A 20,473-nucleotide genomic window follows, 5' to 3' on the forward strand; every position below is an offset into this window, starting at 1 on the left:
TGGTAGAAAAACCTGGGAGTGAAGTTGTGCCCGGGAAGGAGGGAGGGGTGGAGGGAAGGTGTTCTGAGATTTGGTCTTATTTCTCATTACCTTACTCTGGTTGATTGGTAATAAATTGAGTTAATTTTCCCCAAGCTGAGTCTGTTTTGCCTGTGACGGTAATTGGCGAATGATCTCTCCTGTCCTTATCTCGACCCGCAAGCTCTTTGTTATATTTTTCTCTCCCCTGTCCAGCTGAGGAGGGGGGAGTGATAGGACGGCTTTGGTGGGCACCTGGCGTTCAGCCAGGGTTAACCCATCACACACACGCACAAGCATAGAATATGATTGGTTATACCATCACTGTACACGCGCATAAACATAAGGCATAATTGGTTATACCATCACTGTACACGCGCATAAACATAAGGCATAATTGGTTATACCAACTAAAACATGCGAAACTTGTCTCAGTCTAATTGGTCAAGATAAACTGCCGAATTGAGGTTCTTTGTGCCAAGTTCCCTTTATCGTGGAATGCGCGCTCGTGTTCTTCTAATTGGCTTTGTTATCATATTCTGTTCAAGGTCTTCTAAAGGCGTCTGGAATGCTCTTGTGACCGTTAGCTAAATATGTTCCTACAACTCCCCTTTTTTGTTTTTCGACAACTAACACATGCTGTATTGCCTTTTGCAAAGATCTGTGAACACAGTTAATTAAACGCGGTTGTCGTGGTTTAACCCCAGCCAGCAACCAAGCACCACGCAGCCGCTCACTCACTCCCCCCCATCCAGTGGGATGGGGGAGAAAATCAGGAAAAGAAGTAAAACTCGTGGGTTGAGATAAGAACGGTTTGATAGAACAGAAAAGAAGAGACTAATAATGATAATGATAACACTAATAAAATGACAACAGTAGTAATAAAGGATTGAAATGTACAAATGATGCGCAGGGCAATTGCTCACCACCCGCTGACCGACACCCAGCCGGTCCCCCAGCGGCGAATCCCTGCCCCCCCACTTCCCAGTTCCTAAACTAGATGGGACGTCACATGGTATGGAATACACTGTTGGCCAGTTTGGGTCAGGTGCCCTGGCTGGGCATGAGAAGCTGAAAAATCCTTGACTATAGTCTAAACACTACTGAGCAACAACTGAAAACATCAGTGTTACCAACATTCTTCACGTACTGAACTCAAAACATAGCACTGTACCAGCTACTAGGAAGACAGTTAACTCTATCCCAGCTGAAACCAGGACAGCGGTAACAGCAACATTACACCTAATAAAATACATAAGAATAAAAGAAACCCCGATTTTTAACAAAGATACAAACCAACCCCTAAGTCCCCATCCCGCAGCTAAATGCTCTAAGCCGAAATGACAGCTTGCTTAATTGCGTTAAAGCTCTCGCAGCTCCTTCTTGCCTCTGCAGTTCTGTTATCTTGTTGCTTCATTGCTCCACTTTCCAAGTTCCTCACGTCCGTTGTTTTTCTGGTGGTTCAAAAGTCCGAACGGACTGCAGCTGTCACGTACTCCGGCCCGCTCATGCTAACTGCGGCCTACTTACGCTAACTCTAAATAATCGGGCTCAAAGAAATGTCCCCCATCTTCCATGAAATCTCCCACAAGCCCGCCCGACACCAGCAGCTGCTCCTCGGGCCTGGACAGCCCGAGCAGCCGCCCCAGCCCCCCGGAGAGCTGGACCCGACAGCAGGAGCCATCACCTGTGCCTGGAAAACCGGCCCGCCTGCCACAGAGCAGCAGGGAACGGGCCTCCGCCAGCCCGGACAGCCGCCCGGCCCGCCCGCCTCCACCCCGGCCCTCATGGCTGTCCAACTCAGCCAGCCGGCTGTCGCGGGACCAGCCCGGAGACCTCGAGCCCCCCGAGGACTTGAAGCCACCCGCCCGCGCCCCAAGCCCATCGCGCCGGCCCTCCTGCAAGGGCCTGAGCCAGCCCCGCCAGGGTATGGGTTTGGGCTACGATGACAGACTCCTGACGGACAGCTTCAGGGATCGAGCATTCGTGTCCGAGGGATGGCACAGCAATAACTACAGATCAGTAGCGCAGTTGTCCAGGTCGTAATGGCAGCAGACCCAGGGATTCACCAATCCTGGGCCGAACGTCGTATCGGGGCACACAGGGACCCGGGTGCCCACGGTGTCAGCAGGCAGGGAGCTGGGCATGGGACCCACCAACAGGCTGGGGGAGCCCAGCTTCCCTGGTGGGACCGTCCTGCTAAGTTCAGAGGCACCAAAGGGGCTCGTTAACAGGTCATCACCCCCACCTCTGCTCCCTGTGCCAGCTTTGTCCTGGAGTGCACAGGACAGGGGTACTGTGTAGGGCAATTCCAGCCCCAGCCCCCGCATTGCGTGCACGCCAGATACACCACGTAGGGCAAAGCCAGAAATAAAGCGCAGAGCAGCACCAAGCTGCTATCGAGCCATAACAGAGACACCGTCTGTTCTGCTTGTGGCTGGGATGGAGTGAATTTTCCTCCTAGCAGCACGTACGGTGTGGAGTTTTGGATGTGTGACCAAACCAGTGTTGGTAGCACACCCATGTTTTAGCTATGGCTGAAGGCTGCTTGCACGGCCCCAAGGCCTACTCTGTTCCCACGCTGCCCTGCCAGCGAGTAAGCTGGGGGTGCGCTGGTGGATGAAAAGCTGGACATGAGCTGGCAATGTGCGCTTGCAGCCCGGAAAGCCAACCGTATCCTGGGCTGCATCAAAAGCAGCACGGCCAGCAGGTCAAGGGAAGGGATTCTGCCCCTCTCCTCCGCTCTCCTGAGACCCCACACGCTCCTTAGAGCATCCAGCTCTGGGGTCCCCAGCGCAAGAAAGACACGGACCTGTTGGAGCGGGTCCAGAGGAGGCCACAAAAATGATCCCAGGGCTGGAAGACCTCTCCTGTGCAGAAAGGCTGGGAGAGTTGGGGTGTTGCGCCTGGAGAAGAGAAGGCTCCAGGGAGACCTTAACTGCGGCCTTTCAGTATGTGAAGGGGACTTCTGAGAAAGGTGCAGAGAGACTTTCTACCGGGGCCTGTAGTAGGAGAAGGGGTGAGGGTTTTAAACTGAAGGAGGGTAGGTTTAGATTGGACATAAGGAAGAAATGTTTACGCCGAGGGTGGTGAGACGCTGGAACAGGTTGTCCAGAGAAGCTGTGGATGCCCCATCATTAGAGGTGTTCAAAGTCAGGTTGGAGGGGGCTTTGAGCAAGCTGGTCTAGTAGAAGATGTCCCTGCTGATGGCGGGGGGTGGGGTAGACCAGATGATCTTTGAAGGTCTCCCTTTCAACCCAAGCCATTCTATGTTTCTATCATTTTTGCTCCCTACAGTGGGAGGACAAAACACCCCGGGCGATGCCTGGAAGGAGTCCCAGGGAGCTACGGGGCATTGACCTGCCTCCAACATACACAAAACTGCTCAGGTGGCTTCCTTGGAGGAGTCTGGGGCTGCTAAGTTTTTTTCCCTCTTGCAGCAAACACAAGGCAATAGTTGTATGTTCCTCTGTGGACGTGGACTGTCGGGACACGCTGTGTGGGACAGCCAACAGCTCTGGACTCACGACAGTATTGCAGCTGCGAAAGCTGGTTGTGTCACGACTGCTGTGAGCGGGAGTATGGCCCCAGCCCTGTGGTGCGTGGTGACGGGTGCTGAATTGGGCTGTCCCTTTGGCAGGGACAGGCTGGAAAGCTCGTGGAAAGGAAACCTATTTTGAGGAGCAGACACCAAGGGCCAAACTCCTCGAAAACCCTGCCAAGAGCTACAGAACACAACCAGGGCAGGAGGGCAGGGACCGGTCACCTCGGAAAGCGCACACAGACGTGGGAGCGGGGTTGGACCATAGGTGCAAGGGCAGCACAGGGTGATCCACTGCTGATTCATCCAGCATGCTGACATTTTACTGCTTCCTCATTCTCTGGACAAGTTCCCTTGATTTAAATCCCCTTCATACCCTTGCTGGAGAGGGGAGAGTTAAATGGACCACACAGCTTCCTTGGTGAGGCCTTGTAATTTCCCTGGGACCCCAGCGCAGGGAAGAGGATCTCCAGAGCATCCCTTTTCCAGCCCATGAGATGCTCTTTGTGACAAGGGAAGGTGCCCATCGGTGCAATGGACAAGGCCCTGCAGGGCTCCCATCAGGATCCTTTGACCTACCCATCCTCCAGCCACCACTCCAGGGGCTGGGGGGTCTCCTGCAGGTCCCCAGCCAACGTCTCAGGTACCCAGGGACATTGAAAACAGGCAAAGACTCGTTTACAGAAGTTGTTTCTATTAATAGCATGTCCCTTCTCCCCAGGGAAGGTGTTGTGCACCTGCAGATCGCGTGCAAATATTCACCACCGGATTTGTCTTCATGATGGCATTTATACTCTTTTAAAACAGTGGTGTTGTGGACCAGGTTTTCGAGAGCATGCCACATTTGCCTATTTGCAATCGATGGGCATTTTCTTCAAGAGCACCCGCTTGGCTTTTGGCAGCCTGACCTCACTGGGCTCTTTAGTTTGCCAACCAGGAACAAGTTCACCCACTATTGAACAAGCCATGTTTTCAAGGAGTGCCATATTTAAAAGTTGTACCTTCGTGTAAAGCCTTCAGAACAAGTCTGTCGTGCTTTAGGTGTCAGAGCATGGCAGTTAGCAACTCTGTAATTGCTGTAGATATCAATGTATGCAATTGAAACAACGGCTGCTTTTTATTACAGTAACAGAGGCTTACACCTTTTGTAGCAGGCACGAATTGGAAAGGCACAATGCCCTAGCCTTCAGTTTTCTGCTTCTCAGAGAGTTATTAACAACAGCATTTTCACCCCCCTTGTCACACGCAGTTCAGTATCTCTGTTATCTTGAACCGGTGACTCTGACTATGGAAGCACTTCAATGCGCTAGCAAATGTTTACATTCATTCCCCATTAAAAACAGCATTTCAGCATGTTCCAAAATCCCACAGAACAGACAAGATTTCAAGGTCCATATGTCCTCTATCAGCTGGGGGCATCTCCCCTGAAGCAGCTGCACATACTTAACTTGCATGAGGCACTAACACATGTCAGGCTGTGCTAAGCACAGCCAAACGAAGCTCAGGTCTGCTGCTAAAAACCCTGTGTAGCCATCACCACACTCTGGTTCCTGCTCTCTTCCCTGCCTTTTGTCTCTTGCCTTTGTGCTGCCAACCCCAAACCCACAGGAGAGGCGCTCTGCTGCATACCCACCTGTGACCAACCCATGCCAACCGAATAGAAATAAGAAACATCACTCTGCCTACGGGTTTGGATCTGGTCACTTAAGGGCTCCAAGTTAGCATTACTTAGGAAAAACAAACAAACAAGGAACCTTAAAGACAGTCATGTAGTAGTGGGGCTCTGGGAATTTTGAGTCAACGTTCTAGTATCAGACATAGGGAGAGGGGTCTTACTCTCCAGTATCAGCTCTGTGGTGAAAACTGCAGGGAGCTTCTAAGCATTGTTACATCCTGAATGCTGCAAATTCCAAAGCTCAAACAGCCCATGCTTGCAGAGGACTTTGAAATGCTCATTTTTATTTCCATGCACTTGTGCTAAGTGTTTTCACTCTTTAACATAATGGCTATTTGTCCCAACGCTATTTTGTAAAAATCCAGTGACAGGAGGCAATCTTCCTATCTCCTAGGATACATAGGTTTTGTTTGAATATGATAAAGCTACAGAGATATTAATTTATTCTCTTGAAATAGTCTTTTTGTGTATATATGCCCATATATATATGTCTGTCTGTATGTATTGTTAGCTAATGAAACAAAAAGTACAAGGTTAGTTTAAAAATTCAGCTAGCAGCATTATATGGTTTTTATGCAGAGACAGAGCTTTTCAGCTCCTGCCAATTAGCATATCTCTGACTCTGATCAAGCAGTTTAAACTGGCTGAAAACCTAGCCCAAAAAGTGACACTGAATTTTCTAACTTAATTTCAAGGTACAACTGGGACCCTCTTGTTAGGTTATTTAATTTTCTTTTTAAAAGGATAAAGGAGTAGTAAGGAGTCATGTTTTCCAAAATCTGTGGCTGCAAAAGTTCCTGAGATGAGGAGGTTTGGTTTTATCCTGATTCCTTCATGCTTTGCTTCGTAAAGGAAAAAAAAAAAGACACAGGGAAATGAAGTATTGAGGATAAGACTTGAAGTGAAGATGAATGAACAGCAAAATGTCAAACAAAATAAGCAGAATAGGAGGAGAAGGAGGATGAACCATAGGAAGAGCAGGATGAAGAACATAAGAACAAGAAGAACAGGAAGAACAAGAGCAGGCAGAGGAGGAGTATGAGGACGGACATAATAAGGAAAGAAGAAAGGACAAGGGGAGGAGGAGGAAGAACAGGAGGTAGAGGAGTAAGAAATGGAGGAAAAGAATGAACAGGAGGAGGAGAAACAGGAGGAGGAAGAAGAGCAGGAGGAGGAATGAGGGGAAGAGAAACAGGAGAAGAAGGGGAGGAGGAGGAGGAAGAACAGGAAGAACAGGAGGAAGAAGAACACAAGGAAGAGAGGAAAGAAGAGGAGGTGAAGGAAGAGGAGGAAGAACCGGATAAGGAGGAGGAGAATACAGAAAGAATGAGGAGGAAGAAAATAGGAGGAGAAAGAAAAGGAGAAGGGGAATGAGGAGAAATGAGAACAGAATGAGGAAAAAGAAGAACAGGAGGAGGAAGAACAGGAGGAGGAGAAGGAAGATGAGGGGGAAAAGGAGGAGGAAGAAGAGCAGAAGGAGATGGAAGAGGAGGAGGAGGAAGAACAGGAGGACAAGGAGGAGGAGAAGAAAGAGGAGGAGGAGTGGGAAAAGGATGAGGAAGAAGAGCTGGAAGAGGACGCAGAGGACGATGATGAAGAACCAGAGGAGGAGCAGCAGGAGGAGGAAGAAAAGGAGGAGGAAGAAGAGGGAAGAGGAAGAGGAGGAGAAGGAGAAGGAGGAAACACCTCCAAATTCAGTCTAGAGTGTCAGCACACCAAAATTCTTGGATCAAGCTCCTGCTACATCCATTTGTCCATGGGGATTCGTTAAATCCAAGCCTACTGGCAAAGCCATTACTCACAGGAGTCGTTCCACGTCATGGCCATCACTCCTCTTGGGAACAGACAGGAAAGCTCTGGATGACAAAGGCTCTCAGGACATGCTGCAGAAACAGAAGACCAGTGTGAGAAGATCCCCATCACCTGATTGCACAGAAGTAATTCTAGCTCAATGAAATGACTACTGAAAACAGAACACACAGAACAGCATCCACCATCAAATCTCCTTCAGTGGTAGTTTTTGCAGAGCTGCAGGCTGATGACCTTACCATCACTGTCACAGGACCCCAAAAGAAATAATAACTGGCAAACAGTAACTCTACCCATAGCCCATATCTACCTAGCCTTTAAAGGTAGAATAGCTCAGCCTACAGCTCTGGAGGGATAGGCCAGCCTATACATATATCCCGTGACTACCTACTTGATGATCTGTCCAGAAAGTCAAATCATAATTATCTTTGAATGAGCATGGAATTGGGGGCGGGGGGTGGGGGAAGGAGGGAGAAAGGAAGACATTGGTGGAAAAAAGGGAAAGTGCAGGCACACAATTAAACAAGAAAGGAGCCGAGTTATCCGGAAGGCCAGCTCAGCCCAACTCACTGTCGCTGGTGAAAAGCTGTGCAGCTGGGAGGAAAAAGACGTGACTTTGGTGCGGGGATGCACACAAATGTCTAAGTTGAGATCTGAAACAGCAGAAAAACCTTGACACGGCTCCTTTTCACTTTCCTCAAACCTGTGTGCATGCTGTGACTTCCTTGTTTCCCCGAAGTCCTCCCAGACTAGCAGGGAAGTGGCTTCTGTCCAGTCCACGTGCCATGCAGAGAAACAGTTCTGACCACTAAGGGGGTAGCAAATAACTACTGCATCTGCAGAAGCAAAGGGGCAGACGCACCTCAGCTGCAGGGATGCCCGAAGCTGCCCTGAGCCCCAGGAGCCCCTGGCACCTGACATGTGCCTGGCCCTGAAGCTCTGTGGGGCCTGCCAGCACTGGGGAGCCCCAGGGACAGAAGCGAAGGCCGGTGGCCAGCCCCCGTGGGAGAGTGCCGGGGGCTCCGTCCTTCCTTCTGGGCCATGCCAGGACAGGGCGTCTCTCCTCCTCATCGCCTGGGGGAAGGTGAGGCCTGACGAAGGCCCTGGGTGCTGGGCTCAGCACGGGTGGTGTGACCGGGGCCAGAGCCCTGTCTCCTGCCGGGTGCCGGCCTGGCCGAGGCCAGCGGCTCCCATCGTGCAGCTCCTCCTGCCCAGGGCTGTGGCTGGAGCACAGACCGGCTCGCATTTTGGGAACGATTTGCCGACCCGGAGCAAACGCAGGGCAGCTCCTCTCCCCCTCTCCCTCCCCGAGCAGGCGCAGACCCCACGGCAGAGCTGCGCACACACCTCGCAAGTGCTGCCGAGGGAACAGCTCCGGACCGAAGGGCCCTTCCCGCAGGCCGCGTGCTGCCGAGGGAACAGCTCCGGACCGAAGGGCCCTTCCCGCAGGCCGCGTGCTGCCGAGGGAACAGCTCCGGACCGAAGGGCCCTTCCCGCAGGCCGCGTGCTGCCGAGGGAACAGCTCCGGACCGAAGGGCCCTTCCCGCAGGCCGCGTGCTGCCGAGGGAACAGCTCCGGACCGAAGGGCCCTTCCCGCAGGCCGCGTGCTGCCGAGGGAACAGCTCCGGACCGAAGGGCCCTTCCCGCAGGCCGCGTGCTGCCGAGGGAACAGCTCCGGACCGAAGGGCCCTTCCCGCAGGCCGCGTGCTGCCGAGGGAACAGCTCCGGACCGAAGGGCCCTTCCCGCAGGCCGCGTGCTGCCGAGGGAACAGCTCCGGACCGAAGGGCCCTTCCCGCAGGCCGCGTGCTGCCGAGGGAACAGCTCCGGACCGAAGGGCCCTTCCCGCAGGCCGCGTGCTGCCGAGGGAACAGCTCCGGACCGAAGGGCCCTTCCCGCAGGCCGCGTGCTGCCGAGGGAACAGCTCCGGACCGAAGGGCCCTTCCCGCAGGCCGCGTGCTGCCGAGGGAACAGCTCCGGACCGAAGGGCCCTTCCCGCAGGCCGCGTGCTGCCGAGGGAACAGCTCCGGACCGAAGGGCCCTTCCCGCAGGCCGCCTCGCCGCAGGCCGCCTCGCCGCAGGCCGCCTCTCCGCAGCCCCAGTGCCCCGGCTGGCTGAGGAGCAGCTGCGGGGGTGCGGGCGGGCTCTGTGAGGAGAGGCAGCCCCTGCCCGCCCAGCAACAGCTGTGCCATTGGCCACGGCTGAGCCAATCAGCGGAGCCGGAGGCGGCCTGTCAGTCACGGCCGGCCTGGGGCGGGGCCGGAGGGGGCAGAGCCCGAGAAGCCTGAGGAGAAATGGGGGAGATGGGCTGGGGGCAGGCGGGGCGAGGGGGGTCCAGGGAAGGGGTCAGGGGAGCTGCAGGAGCAGCAGCAGGTATCTCCCAGGGCGGAGGGGCCTGGGGGGAGACCTCGGTGATCACCCACGGGCCCTGCCGTGGCCCAGTTGAGTGCTCAGCCCCAGGGACGGCCCCACGACCAGGGTCAGAGCGGTTCCTGCTGCTGCCCCGAGGGTCGCCAGCCCGAGCCCTGAGAGCTGGAGGTCGGTGTTTCATGCCCGCGGGCCAGGGGAAGGCAGGGCGGCCTCCTCGCCAGCCGGCAGCTCCATGCTTTGGAGCAGGCGTGCTCTGGTGGGGACGGAGCAGGTGCCCTTGCTGTCCCCAGGCCTCCCGGTGGGTCTGACGGCCCCGAGGTCTGATGCATGCCTTTCGCCCCACGCAGGCTGTGCTGCGGGCTGTCGCGAGTCCAGATTCAGGATCCTGCCGGCTGTGCCAATCTCTCGCCCTGGTCAGGATCCTGCCGGCTGCGCCAGTCTCTTGCCAAGGGGCGGAATGCACCTCGCTCAGAAGGAGAGAAGCATCGGTGTGTTTTACTGAGGTAAAATAATAACTGGACAGAGTTCAATAAATTTTCGGAGTTTAACAAAGTTTGACAGTGGTTTCCCGAGGTTCAGTAAGTTGGATGGCAAGGTTCGCCTTATTAATTACTGCACGGAAGAAACGTACGAAGGAGAATGGAGTTAGAATCGAGCTGGAAGGATTCATACAGAGGCCGGAGACGCAAAAGGGTAAGGAAGACCCTCCCATTGAGTCGCGAGGTTCAGAGGGGACCCCCTTGCTTTCTAAACTCCTTATGGAGCCTAGGGGCAGCTCGGTCCAGTCTTAGTCTCAGACTTGGACAACAGTTTATGTCTAATGGAATTATCTGTACAAAGTTTATAATAGTTAATATGAAGTAGCTACATGGATCAGTAATGTTTCATTAGTATTAATTCAGCATGCTATCGGTCACTTAGCAAAGATCTGCCATTGAGAACAGGTCTCTCTGCCTCGAGGAGCGACCTTGAGAGGTGTCCCAGCTCAAGGGGAGATCACTGCCGTGCAGCCACGCTGCCTAGCGGGGAGAGCTGAAAGAGGGCTCACTTAGGCTGCCATATTTATGGGATAAAGTGGCTGGCTCCTAGTCAAATTACATGTGATAGGAAGGGTATGGATGAGACTCCTCGTACCCACAACTTTCTTTGCTCCTTGATAAATGAGTCTTGGAAAAGCCACCCGCTGTTCCCGTGTTAATCGCATGATGAGTGTTCCAAGGTCATACGCAGCAGTGCTCCCTGGGTCGCTCGGCTCCTTTGTGGGTTTTCAGAGAAGAGATTGAAACTAGAGGAGTTCTTGGCCCGGCTATGGCTCAGGCCTTTACCTCCTTTGGAGCCTGTACCAACCTATGGCTAGTTTGGTTATGGGGTCGAGTGTACCTGTCACACCGGCTTTTGGGAAATGAGGGTACATGTGACCCTGTGTGAGGTCAAGTTAGAACATGCTTTGCAATTTGTGTATTTACTGCAGTGAATTTTCTGCTCTTCCCGGCTGTCTTCTGTGGTTTTCAGCCTGCTTTCACCTCCACAGAAAGAAATGCTGTGTGTATGAAAGAGGCCGTTATGAGTCTTCCCTTGGGAGGGTGTGTGTGTGTGCTCTGCTTCTGAATTACAATCTGTATTATTTATGCCCATGTTTGAAATATCTTTCTAATTCCCTGGTTTAAGTATTCTGACCCTACTCCAGCTACATTTTACTATGCACAACTCCCACCAACCATCAGTTTTTATTTCAAGTTGGTTTTCATGAAATAACACACATTGCATCCACAATCCTGTGTTGCTGGTACATGGTTTTCTTTACAGTTTTCCAGCTGTATTCTTCCTCCCCATGATAAACAGTGTTGCCAGTATTTCTTTTTATCTTAGAATACACATGGTAAGGATGGTTGCTGGATGTCTCATCTTCTTCAAGGCCGTGAAGACACATTCCGACAAGGCCTTTTCCCAGTCCCAGGTATTCAGGGACGCAAGACATGCCTATCGCCATCAGCTCTGTGGAGGATTTAAGAGAGATTGTGCACCTGAAGGTTAAACAATGCTTCTGTGTCAGAAGCTGAATTTCAGCAAGCAAAAGCAACCTCCCCAAATCTTAAGTTGTGTGTCATTTCAGTGCTGCAAAATGTAAATAATGATCCTTGCATACATCTTTCTGAATTAAGCGTACAGTGGAAGTCTCCTCCTTCAACTAGTCTGGAGCTTAAAAATCAGCTTAAAAATACTGGATAGTGTAATTTTTGCTGCACATGGCCTATGTCCACGTGGAAGAAAATGGGATTAGTTACACAAGTCTTTATGTAAGGCAGAAGGAGAGCGTAAGGTTTTGAGTGCCCAAGGATGCTCTTTTCAGGTAGATTAACAGGCACATAGACACACTGTAATGGCACAAGGACTCCCCAAAGCGTCTTCAGTACAGCTATATTGTACGTAAGCCACTGTTTTCATGCAAGCTCAGCTAGCATTGTGCTGCTCTTTACAGGATCGAGTGAGTGGTGTTGTCTTTGGCTGTGTGGGCTTAAATGTGTTTCTAATGCGCATGTCAAATAATTGCCTGTTAAACAGACTGCCAATCTGACTGAAGCCAATGCTTCCGAAGAAGATGAAATAAAAGCTTTGATGGTACAGTCCTGCTGTGAATACGATCCAATCTGACTGAAGCCAATGCTTCCGAAGAAGATGAAATAAAAGCTTTGATGGTACAGTCCTGCTGTGAATACGATCCAATCAAGTAAGTGTTGATTATGTGAAAGCTGTTCTTTGAAGATTATGGGAAAATTGCAGAGATGTGTGTTTTAACAAGAGAGACACATGCCTACCTTTTTCTTTTTTTCCCCCAAACCTCTTAGTTACATGAAGAAACCCTTGGGCCCACCTCCACCATCATATACTTGCTTTCGTTGTGGGAGGCCTGGCCACTACATGAAGAACTGCCCAACAAATGGGGCATGATTGTGGGGGACTTCTGGTGTTACTCTAGTTTTTAATTGTTTTACCTTGGCAGTTACGTAACAAATACATGAATACTCATATTAAGAATTGTTTCTCTTGGGGTGAAATGCAGAGTTATATGGCAATGTTGCAGAGCCCTTCAAAAGTCAAGGGAAAGCTGGAATTATAAAGGTGAAATTTTCTTTCTAGGTCGTAGACATTAAATGTGTCCATAGATCTTTCTCCGTGAACTTTCATGCATATTTTTTATATACTTCAGTATTACTGGAAATTTTTCTGTTTTCCACTCTTTTTTTGACAGTTCACAGTTTTTATTATTTTGTATAAAACCAAGGCATTTCTCTTGACCCCATCTATTGAATATTTGCATGTTTTAATTACACTAAGTCCCTGGTTGAGTATTCATGGCATTTAACGTTAGTCACTGAAGGTATACATGTGGTATGTATGTATTCAACCTTCACTTCTAGATGGCGAATGTAGGTTTCTCCAGTGACTGATTCAGAGCACCGGCTTAAGCTCTCACTCTGAATTGTGCTTTGGAGGAGGAGCAGTGGGTTTGTGTCTCTTCTCTGAGTGGATGGTGAGCTAAGGCATATGTCAGCCTTAAGGAACCTGAAGTTAAGCCAAAGAACGTCACTCGACTTAAAAACACTGCTCAAGTTTTTGGAACATCCTGGCTATATTCATGTAGGAAAATAAGTATTTCAGTTGAACAACCCTTATGCTAGGTAAAAGGAGAGGATTAAAGGCTTTTGCTGCTTAAACTAATCATGGAAATGTCATTTTAAGTGTGGGTCTTGAGGTACGTCTGCCTCTCTTTTCTTGAACAGGACAAAACTTTTGAGTCTGTTCCCAGAATTAAAAAGAGCAGAGGAATTCCAAGGATTTTCATGACAGAGATGAAAGATGCCAATACAAAGGGTGCTGTGCTGACAAGCTCTGGAAAATATGGAATACCAGCTATTAATACATAAGTAGGGAACTAAGTGGACTGACCAAAAAGTGAACGAGAGAAACCATGCATAAATATCTGAGTGGCAATGCAACCAAGTTGGTCAGCCTCTGTCATTATGGGGGAGGAAGCACTGTCATTGTATCTTAACCTGAAAATCTGTGATACTTTCTAATATTAAAAGAGGGTGGTCCTACTGCTCGTGTCCCTGGAAGTTGGCTAAACTTGTGGTACGCTAAGAATCTGTATTTCCGCAAAACATTTCAGTAGTGTTTACAGTGGAGTTGTTCTCCTTGAAAGCTCATTTGGCTTCTGTTTTATGTTTCAAAGGCTTCTTGCCAAATTTAGCAGGTAGCTGTTGGACTGAGATTTCCTCCCCCTCTGACTTTTATTAAATCCCATGTGTGAAACAGACTGAAGTTTTCATGTTGCTATAAACTGAGAAAATACTACCATGTGCTGACAAGAGTGGCTGTTTTAAAATGAGCTTGATAGCACTTCTCATTTTCCATCATGGATCTCCTTTTGTAGAAGCTGTAACATAGACTTCTTCCTTTTATTAAATGTAATTACTCAGAGACTACCTTTATCCTGAGCCTGCAATTTACATTTATCCTCTGGCAAAGGAGAGGTGGGGTTCATTTCACCTGATTTCTAGCTGTCAGAAAATATTTTCCTAGTCTGCGCTTACTTCTTAGTTGATCCAATGAATGGGAGAGTTCTGCAGAAAGAAAACTGTTCCTCCCTCCCTCTTATAGTGTTGTGGCTATAGAAAAGTAGTTTAAACTAAGTGCCTATGTTTTAGAAGGCCAATGTGGAGTGAGAGTTCCATCTCCTATCTTCCTTTGATAAAATCCAAAGCTTGGAAAAGTTTTCCTTTACCCATCTTTAACTTGTTTCTTTTTCCTTCCCCACCCCTCCTCCAGGGAAGCTTATGCTAGAGGAAAGAAGGAAAAGCCTCCCTTTTTACCAGAGGAGCCGTACTTCTCCTCAGATGATGATCCTGTTCCAGACAAGTTGTTATGTCTGATTTGTAAGGATATAATGAGTGATGCAGCGGTTATTCCCTGCTGTGGAAACAGTTATTTTGATGAATGTTAGTGTTACTCCCTTATTTGTTGATTCAAAACATCACATCTGATCTTCTGAAAGCAGGAAGAGGAGATAACGAAGTAACTTTGTTACCAGTTCTATTTAATATTTAATACGAATTGAATACGAAAGCGCTCTTCTTGTATAAAGGGGAAAAAAAAGCCAGGAAGCTTTCCCCCCTTTTTTACATATCTAGTTAAATCTTCTTTACATGCGGAAGGACGAGTATGAGAAGAGTGGCTAATTGTGCAGGTGATTACAATATTAGATATTGAATGCGTTTAGTTTGTCCACAGCCCTTTCTCTCACACAAAATTATATAGCCAGCTCTGGTGACTTACAGTGGTCTGCAACAAGCGGATAGTTAAGCATTTAGTCCACATTCTTCTCCACGGGAGAGTCGGTTAAAACCTTCAGAACTTGAACCTACTGCTGGTTTTTTGAACCTACTGATGGTTTTTCGAGATGTGTTTTATTCATTAACCTTGAGGTTGGGGACTTCTCGCTGTACTAGATAGTGGGAAAAAGACTAGTTGAAACATCAAGACACAGCCTATGCTACATCTTCAGATGTTACAATAGTGAAATACCAAAACTGTATAGTTATTTGCTGCATACTAGAAATTTTTTACACTCTTGAACATTTATAGCTTCATGCTCTCAATTCAAGACCATATTCACCCAGTAATCATATATGTGTTTCTATAATTGATTAGAACCCCCAAAACTTCCTTAGTTTGGCTAAATACTATTTTGATTATTCTAATTATACACAGGTATTAGAACAGCATTACTGGAATCTGAGGAACGTACATGCCCAACGTGTCATCAGACGGATGTTTCGCCTGATGCTTTAATTGCCAGCAAGTGCCTATGCCAGGTAACACGATGACGTTTACGTAAAGTGCTTGTAAGAAAAGGCTATTTGTAAAAAGCTGAAAGGGAAGAAAATATTAATTTACATCTCCTTAAGCAAGGCGTAATTGAATAAGGCTAAATTTACTTTTCAAATACATTATCTGTTGTTGTCGTCACAGAAGCTCACAACTCTTTAGAGGCAATCTGGCAAATTCAGGTCACACTCTTGTTTAACATGATTGCCTCGCTTTCAAATTCAGCGTTAACACTGAAGTACTTTAAATACAGTTACTCTGAGTTACCAGTCATTAGTATCAGTGTTTAATGTCATGTGTTCATATATCTGTATGTTGATTTCTTTTAGGACTGGTAGCATTTACAGGAATACACAAGTAATTTTCCTCTGTGAAGGCTTTTGTTCGTATATCTGCTGAAGTTTCATCTTACCTTTTTTGTAAATGCTTTTCTGCCTTTAGGCTGTGAACAACTTCAAAAATGGAACTGGCTACACAAAAAGGCTCCATCAGCAGATTTGGCAGCAACAACAGCAGCAGCCGCCACCGCCTCCACCACCACTCATGACTTACACCTCCTGCTGCTCTGGTGACTGCCACTGAACCTTCTACATCTTCCTCTCTGTCAATCAGCAGTTTGTTGGAAGAGAAGGTAAGCAGCGATTCTTGTATTTTAGTAGAACTTCTGCATTTATTCACAAGGGCTATCAGGTTCCTATGCGAAGACAGCCAGCAATAGCAAGTCGTCTGAGCCCCCAAGGACTATCAATACCCACCACTGGTAAGGAACTGTAACTTTAGAATGTCTTTTAAAAAATTCTCTTCAGATAAACTGAATGGGATTTTTTGCTTTTTCCTCTCTCCACTCCAAAAGGTCATCTAGTGAGAGCCAGTACAATTTGCTCAGCAGGTAGCAGACCAGGCTGGGAACTGTAAGTATTCTACAGAAATTCAACGTATTACTACTTGTAAGCTGTTAAATGAGGCTGTAGCACTTAACTTCTGCACCAGCTGATTTATTATGAAGTAAGTATGCAGAAGACAGTTGTGGAGAATACAAGAGGTCGTTAATTTTTAAATGGCCTAATTTGAATTTGCTTTAACAAAGAGGATATGTGCTTGCAGTAAAATTATTTAAAATCAGACTGCAGTACCTGGTTGAAAAGAGGACTCTGGAAAAGGAACTCTTTGGGAGGAAACCATAATTACATATCAAAATTAAAAACAATTACAGGATCAGGTGGAAAGCCACCCTTTTGATTACTGGCTGAACAGGGCTGTAGAAATTGATTTCCCAATAGAAGTCAGCCTGCAACATTCTTTTTCTAACAACTTAGTTGACACTGATTGAGCAAATTCTTGGAAAAGTCGACACTGTTGTTTTATGACAATTTTGAGTTTCTTCACTTTAGTCAGCCCAAACAGCCAAGCTGCTTTCTTTCAATTGGAGAGAGAGGAGTCTGTTTTATCTATTATTGCAGTTTCAGGTCAGTCCTTCCTTTTGGTATATATGTGTTATAGATAGATTGTAAGGGTGCACTGTGTTTATAAAATCTTAAAGATAAACCAGAACAAAACCCAGGATCCATCCCACAGATTGTCTAAAATCTCCAATTCAGGAAGCAAGAAAATAACAGTTCAGGGACAAGAGCAGGCCAAATACATCATCATGAGGCAACAGCATAGGAAGCGTACGTGGAAGAAGATAAAAGACGTCGGAGAGAAGATGAGTTAATATCTGTGCCGTACGGGCTGCCTGCAGCTGTGGCTTGGCACTGCTCTCGGGCTACCGACCCAGCGTCAAGGCGGAAAAAAAGTGGCTTTCTCTGAATGCTGGCATCAGGAGCAAGGTGCTTTAACTTGCCAGCAGGTGTTTGCAGGCTTTTTTTAGCATGAGTCTGTGTGGTAGGAATGGAAGGTGTAGCTGGTGTTACTTCAGTGAAGGTCACGGGTTTTGGGGGTTTTCTTGGTTGGTTGGATTTGGTTTGTTTGTTGTTTGGGGGTTTTGTTTTGTGCTATCAATTTGGGGGGGTCAGGAGCTGATTTCCATTCATTCCTCCTCCCAGGTGGTGAGGGTGGAAAAGGCTGGAGTGATAAATTTCTACCCGGCTGGAGGCAAGCCGACCTCATGAGTCGGAGAGATGCATTCACAGTGAAGGCTCATACACCGCCCTGATGGCTGAAGGCAACTCCCTGAACTGTAATAGTGTCAACTTATCGGTTGTCTCTCGGAGTATGCAGGAGAAGTGGCTTGCAGCTTTGTGAAGATATAAACAAGTGACAAAACTTGGAACAAATCAGTTTAACTTCTTGTATAAAATTAGGATCTCTCAGAACAGAAGTACGTTGGAGCTGTTCACTATGGTGGAGAAATCATGGCAAGAGTTGGCAAAATATTAAACTGCCAGAGACTTCTCATTTAAACAGAAGGCTGATGGATGAATAGGTAGTATGCCATGCATACTACTTTTTCTCTTAAGATCTCTTCTTTGTATACGCCTGGCAGTCTGGTACAGTTGAGAGAGAGAAGTAAGATTTTTTATTTTCTGTTTTTTTTAATACCAAAAAGGGAACAAATTCTATTGGGCAAAAGTAACTCTCTCAATAAAACTTTTCAAGTGCCATTTTCCTCAACTTCTAAGTTGTGAGATCAAATTTTCGGTCATACCTCCAAGCAACTGGAAAATATCTACTATTGCCTAAAAGAATTTGCTCTTAACAATATCTATCTAATTGATATTGTCCTTTATGTCAATCTCTAATTATAGCCTCTGTAGGAAGAATGGGGCAATGAAAGGCAGATGGTGGCCTTCTGTACACTGGAAAGATCTTGGAGGCTAGCGATGTCTAAAACCCATTCTTGTGTTGTGCAAACTCTCTGAAGTGCAAGTTGTACACCGCAAGTAATGCGTAAAACATGTAGGAAGTTGCTGCTGTAGGTGTTTTAATTTAGATGTCATGCACAGCAATTAAACATAGGCTTTCCTTCTGTATTTGTTATGAAAATGATAGCATAAGAAGGAAAATATTCATTATGACTATTTTTACTTACGAAGTGGAAGTTGACAATGCCTATAAACAAGGCAAGGCAAGGCAAATTAGGTCAAGGCCTAGTTATACTTGCAAGTAAACAGCTGTTCTGACTGGGGAGACTAGTTGATAGGACTACAGTCCTAATACCCCCCGCTCCAGCTTTTTGGAAAACACATAGAAAAATGTTTGAAAAATGAGCTCACAGAGAAGGGGGGCGGGGGGAACCCACTAGATGACTAAAAGCCATGTCTGTAGTTGGATAAAGCTACTCTGAGAGAGAGAAATCCATCTTCCCTCAGTGGAAGAGTAAAGGCAACAATGAGAAATAAGGAGATGTAATAAGCTATCTTTTCAAAATCAAGTGTTGAAGCTGTTCTTTGAGCATTTCCTCATGCCGTTCCAGCCGAAGTGGGTCAGATATGTTAAATAGTTCTAAGCATCTCTTGACTAACCCAGCTAATATTTGAAGTTGTCTGTATGTGAAGTAGGAAAATATCTGGTCTGAATAATGGCATCATTAATCCCTTTAGCCTTAGGGTCTGGATAGGGACTCTTTGACAAGCAAGATGAGTTGTAGAGACCTTTTTAATGTGTCTCCCCCTTTTGCTACTAGTGTTTCTGTAGAGACCCTTGATCCATTAAATACAGTCGTTACCTCCTGTCCCACTCCTTTCTCTCTCCTGGTTTCATCTAGTAATGCAAAGTAGGTGTTTCTTTCTCCATTTTTCCCTTTCTAAAGCAAGGGTTCTATGGTGTAAAAAAAAAAAAAAAAAAAGCTCATGCTGCTTTTAATTTAATGTTGTCCTGCCATGTCAGTCCTGTGCTGCTTCTGATTGCAAAGAAGTCTAAGCAGACTGGGCAAGTGGAGGGTTGGAGGTGAAAATGATGCCTTGCTGTGCTTGGAGTTCCAGGGGCAGTAACCTTGTGGGCCTCCAAACCCAGGTGCCTGGTGTCCTGCTCAGCCTAACTGGGCAGTGAGCTAGCTAAAGCAGATTTGAGCACCTTCTACAAACAGAGCTTAACTTGTGCTGCTCTGCGTGCTGACATACAGCTCCTGGATTTAGATTAAAACAGATGTATGTACAGCTAAGCCTCTGAACTATAAAAATCAAACACTGTGTTTAAGAGCACAAGGCTCTGCTAGCAACATTAGCTGCAGATTGGTTGACGTTTTCATTCATCCTCTTCCATAAACAAAACCAAGGTAATGCTGAATTAGCTGCAACAGCTCTCTTTAACAGACCGCTTTGTTATATGTCCTTCCTCTACAATCAACTAGAATATCCTTCCAGAATCAGTAGCAGCACAGCAAAGACATTGAACTAAAAGAAGCCAGTGTTAAATTGTCTTGTTTAACGTTAGCAGGAAGCTGATGGGAATATCCTTAAATCAAAACTGATATGAAACACATTTCATGTGTCCAAAACTTATGCTGTATGTAGTGTCACCCTTTGTGGATTTCAAACCTTTTCATTTCCTGGCCATCAGTTCTAACTGTCTAGTGCAATGCAAATAAGCTGTCTTAAGAGGTTAGCAACTTGGATCTTTTCTTATATCCACAAATGTTTTTTTAAAAAAGTAGTTGTGACTTCTAAGTTAGGTCAAGTTATCTAAAAACCATAAGCAGGATCTTTTTCCCCTGATATATGTTAATGCTGGGCAAAAAAGCAGAAGTTGATTTGGAAACCTGTAAGTGGAAGGGTGTTTTCCAGTAACATGGTTGGTTTGTATTTTTTTTTTCTTTTATGGATTTCGTGGTTTAACCCCAGCCAGCAACTAAGCACCACGCAGCCGCTCACTCGCTCCCCACCCCCAACCTGCCCCCAGTGGGATGGGGGAGAAAATCGGGAAAAGAAGTAAAACTCGTGGGTTGAGATAAGAATGGTTTAATAGAACAGAAAAGAAGAAACTAATAATGATAATGATAATACTAATAAAATGACAACAGTAATAATAAAAGGATTGGAATGTACAAATGATGCGCAGTGCAATTGCTCACCACCCGCCGGTCGACACCCAACTAGTCCCCGAGCGGTGATCCCCCGCCCCCACTCCCCCCAGTTTCTATACTAGATGTGGCGTCGCATGGTATGGAATACCCCATTGGCCAGTTTGGGTCAGGTGCCCTGGCTCTGTCCTGTGCCAACTTCTTGTTCCCCTC

At 47.3% G+C, this 20,473-nt stretch overlaps 1 protein-coding gene and 1 long non-coding RNA gene across 9 annotated transcripts in view; both read left to right on the plus strand.

Annotated features, from left to right (window-relative positions):
• Positions 1–12,041, plus strand: part of LOC138682569 (uncharacterized) — a 71,113-nt gene extending 59,072 nt beyond the window's left edge. For 5 of the 8 annotated variants that reach the window (XM_069773825.1, XM_069773824.1, XM_069773822.1 and 2 more), the window contains 2 exons: positions 9,759–9,914; positions 11,974–12,027. In XM_069773825.1, coding sequence (XP_069629926.1) covers positions 9,759–9,914; positions 11,974–11,986 — 169 coding nt within the window. In that variant the 3' untranslated portion in view covers positions 11,987–12,027. Of the gene's footprint in view, positions 1–9,758; positions 9,915–11,973 lie in introns of all 8 variants that reach the window. The other 3 variants (XM_069773827.1, XM_069773828.1, XM_069773826.1) reach the window with 3 other exon arrangements.
• Positions 12,042–13,125: 1,084 nt separating this feature from the next.
• On the plus strand, positions 13,126–16,061 carry LOC138682669 (uncharacterized). The gene is made up of 4 exons (XR_011322682.1): positions 13,126–14,411; positions 15,184–15,287; positions 15,742–15,931; positions 15,982–16,061. It is a non-coding gene; the product is annotated as an uncharacterized lncRNA (long non-coding RNA).
• Positions 16,062–20,473: the final 4,412 nt, after the last annotated feature.

The sequence above is a fragment of the Haliaeetus albicilla genome, chromosome 29 (genome assembly GCF_947461875.1).
Source record: "Haliaeetus albicilla chromosome 29, bHalAlb1.1, whole genome shotgun sequence".
In the NCBI taxonomy this organism is placed as follows: Eukaryota; Metazoa; Chordata; class Aves; order Accipitriformes; family Accipitridae; genus Haliaeetus; species Haliaeetus albicilla.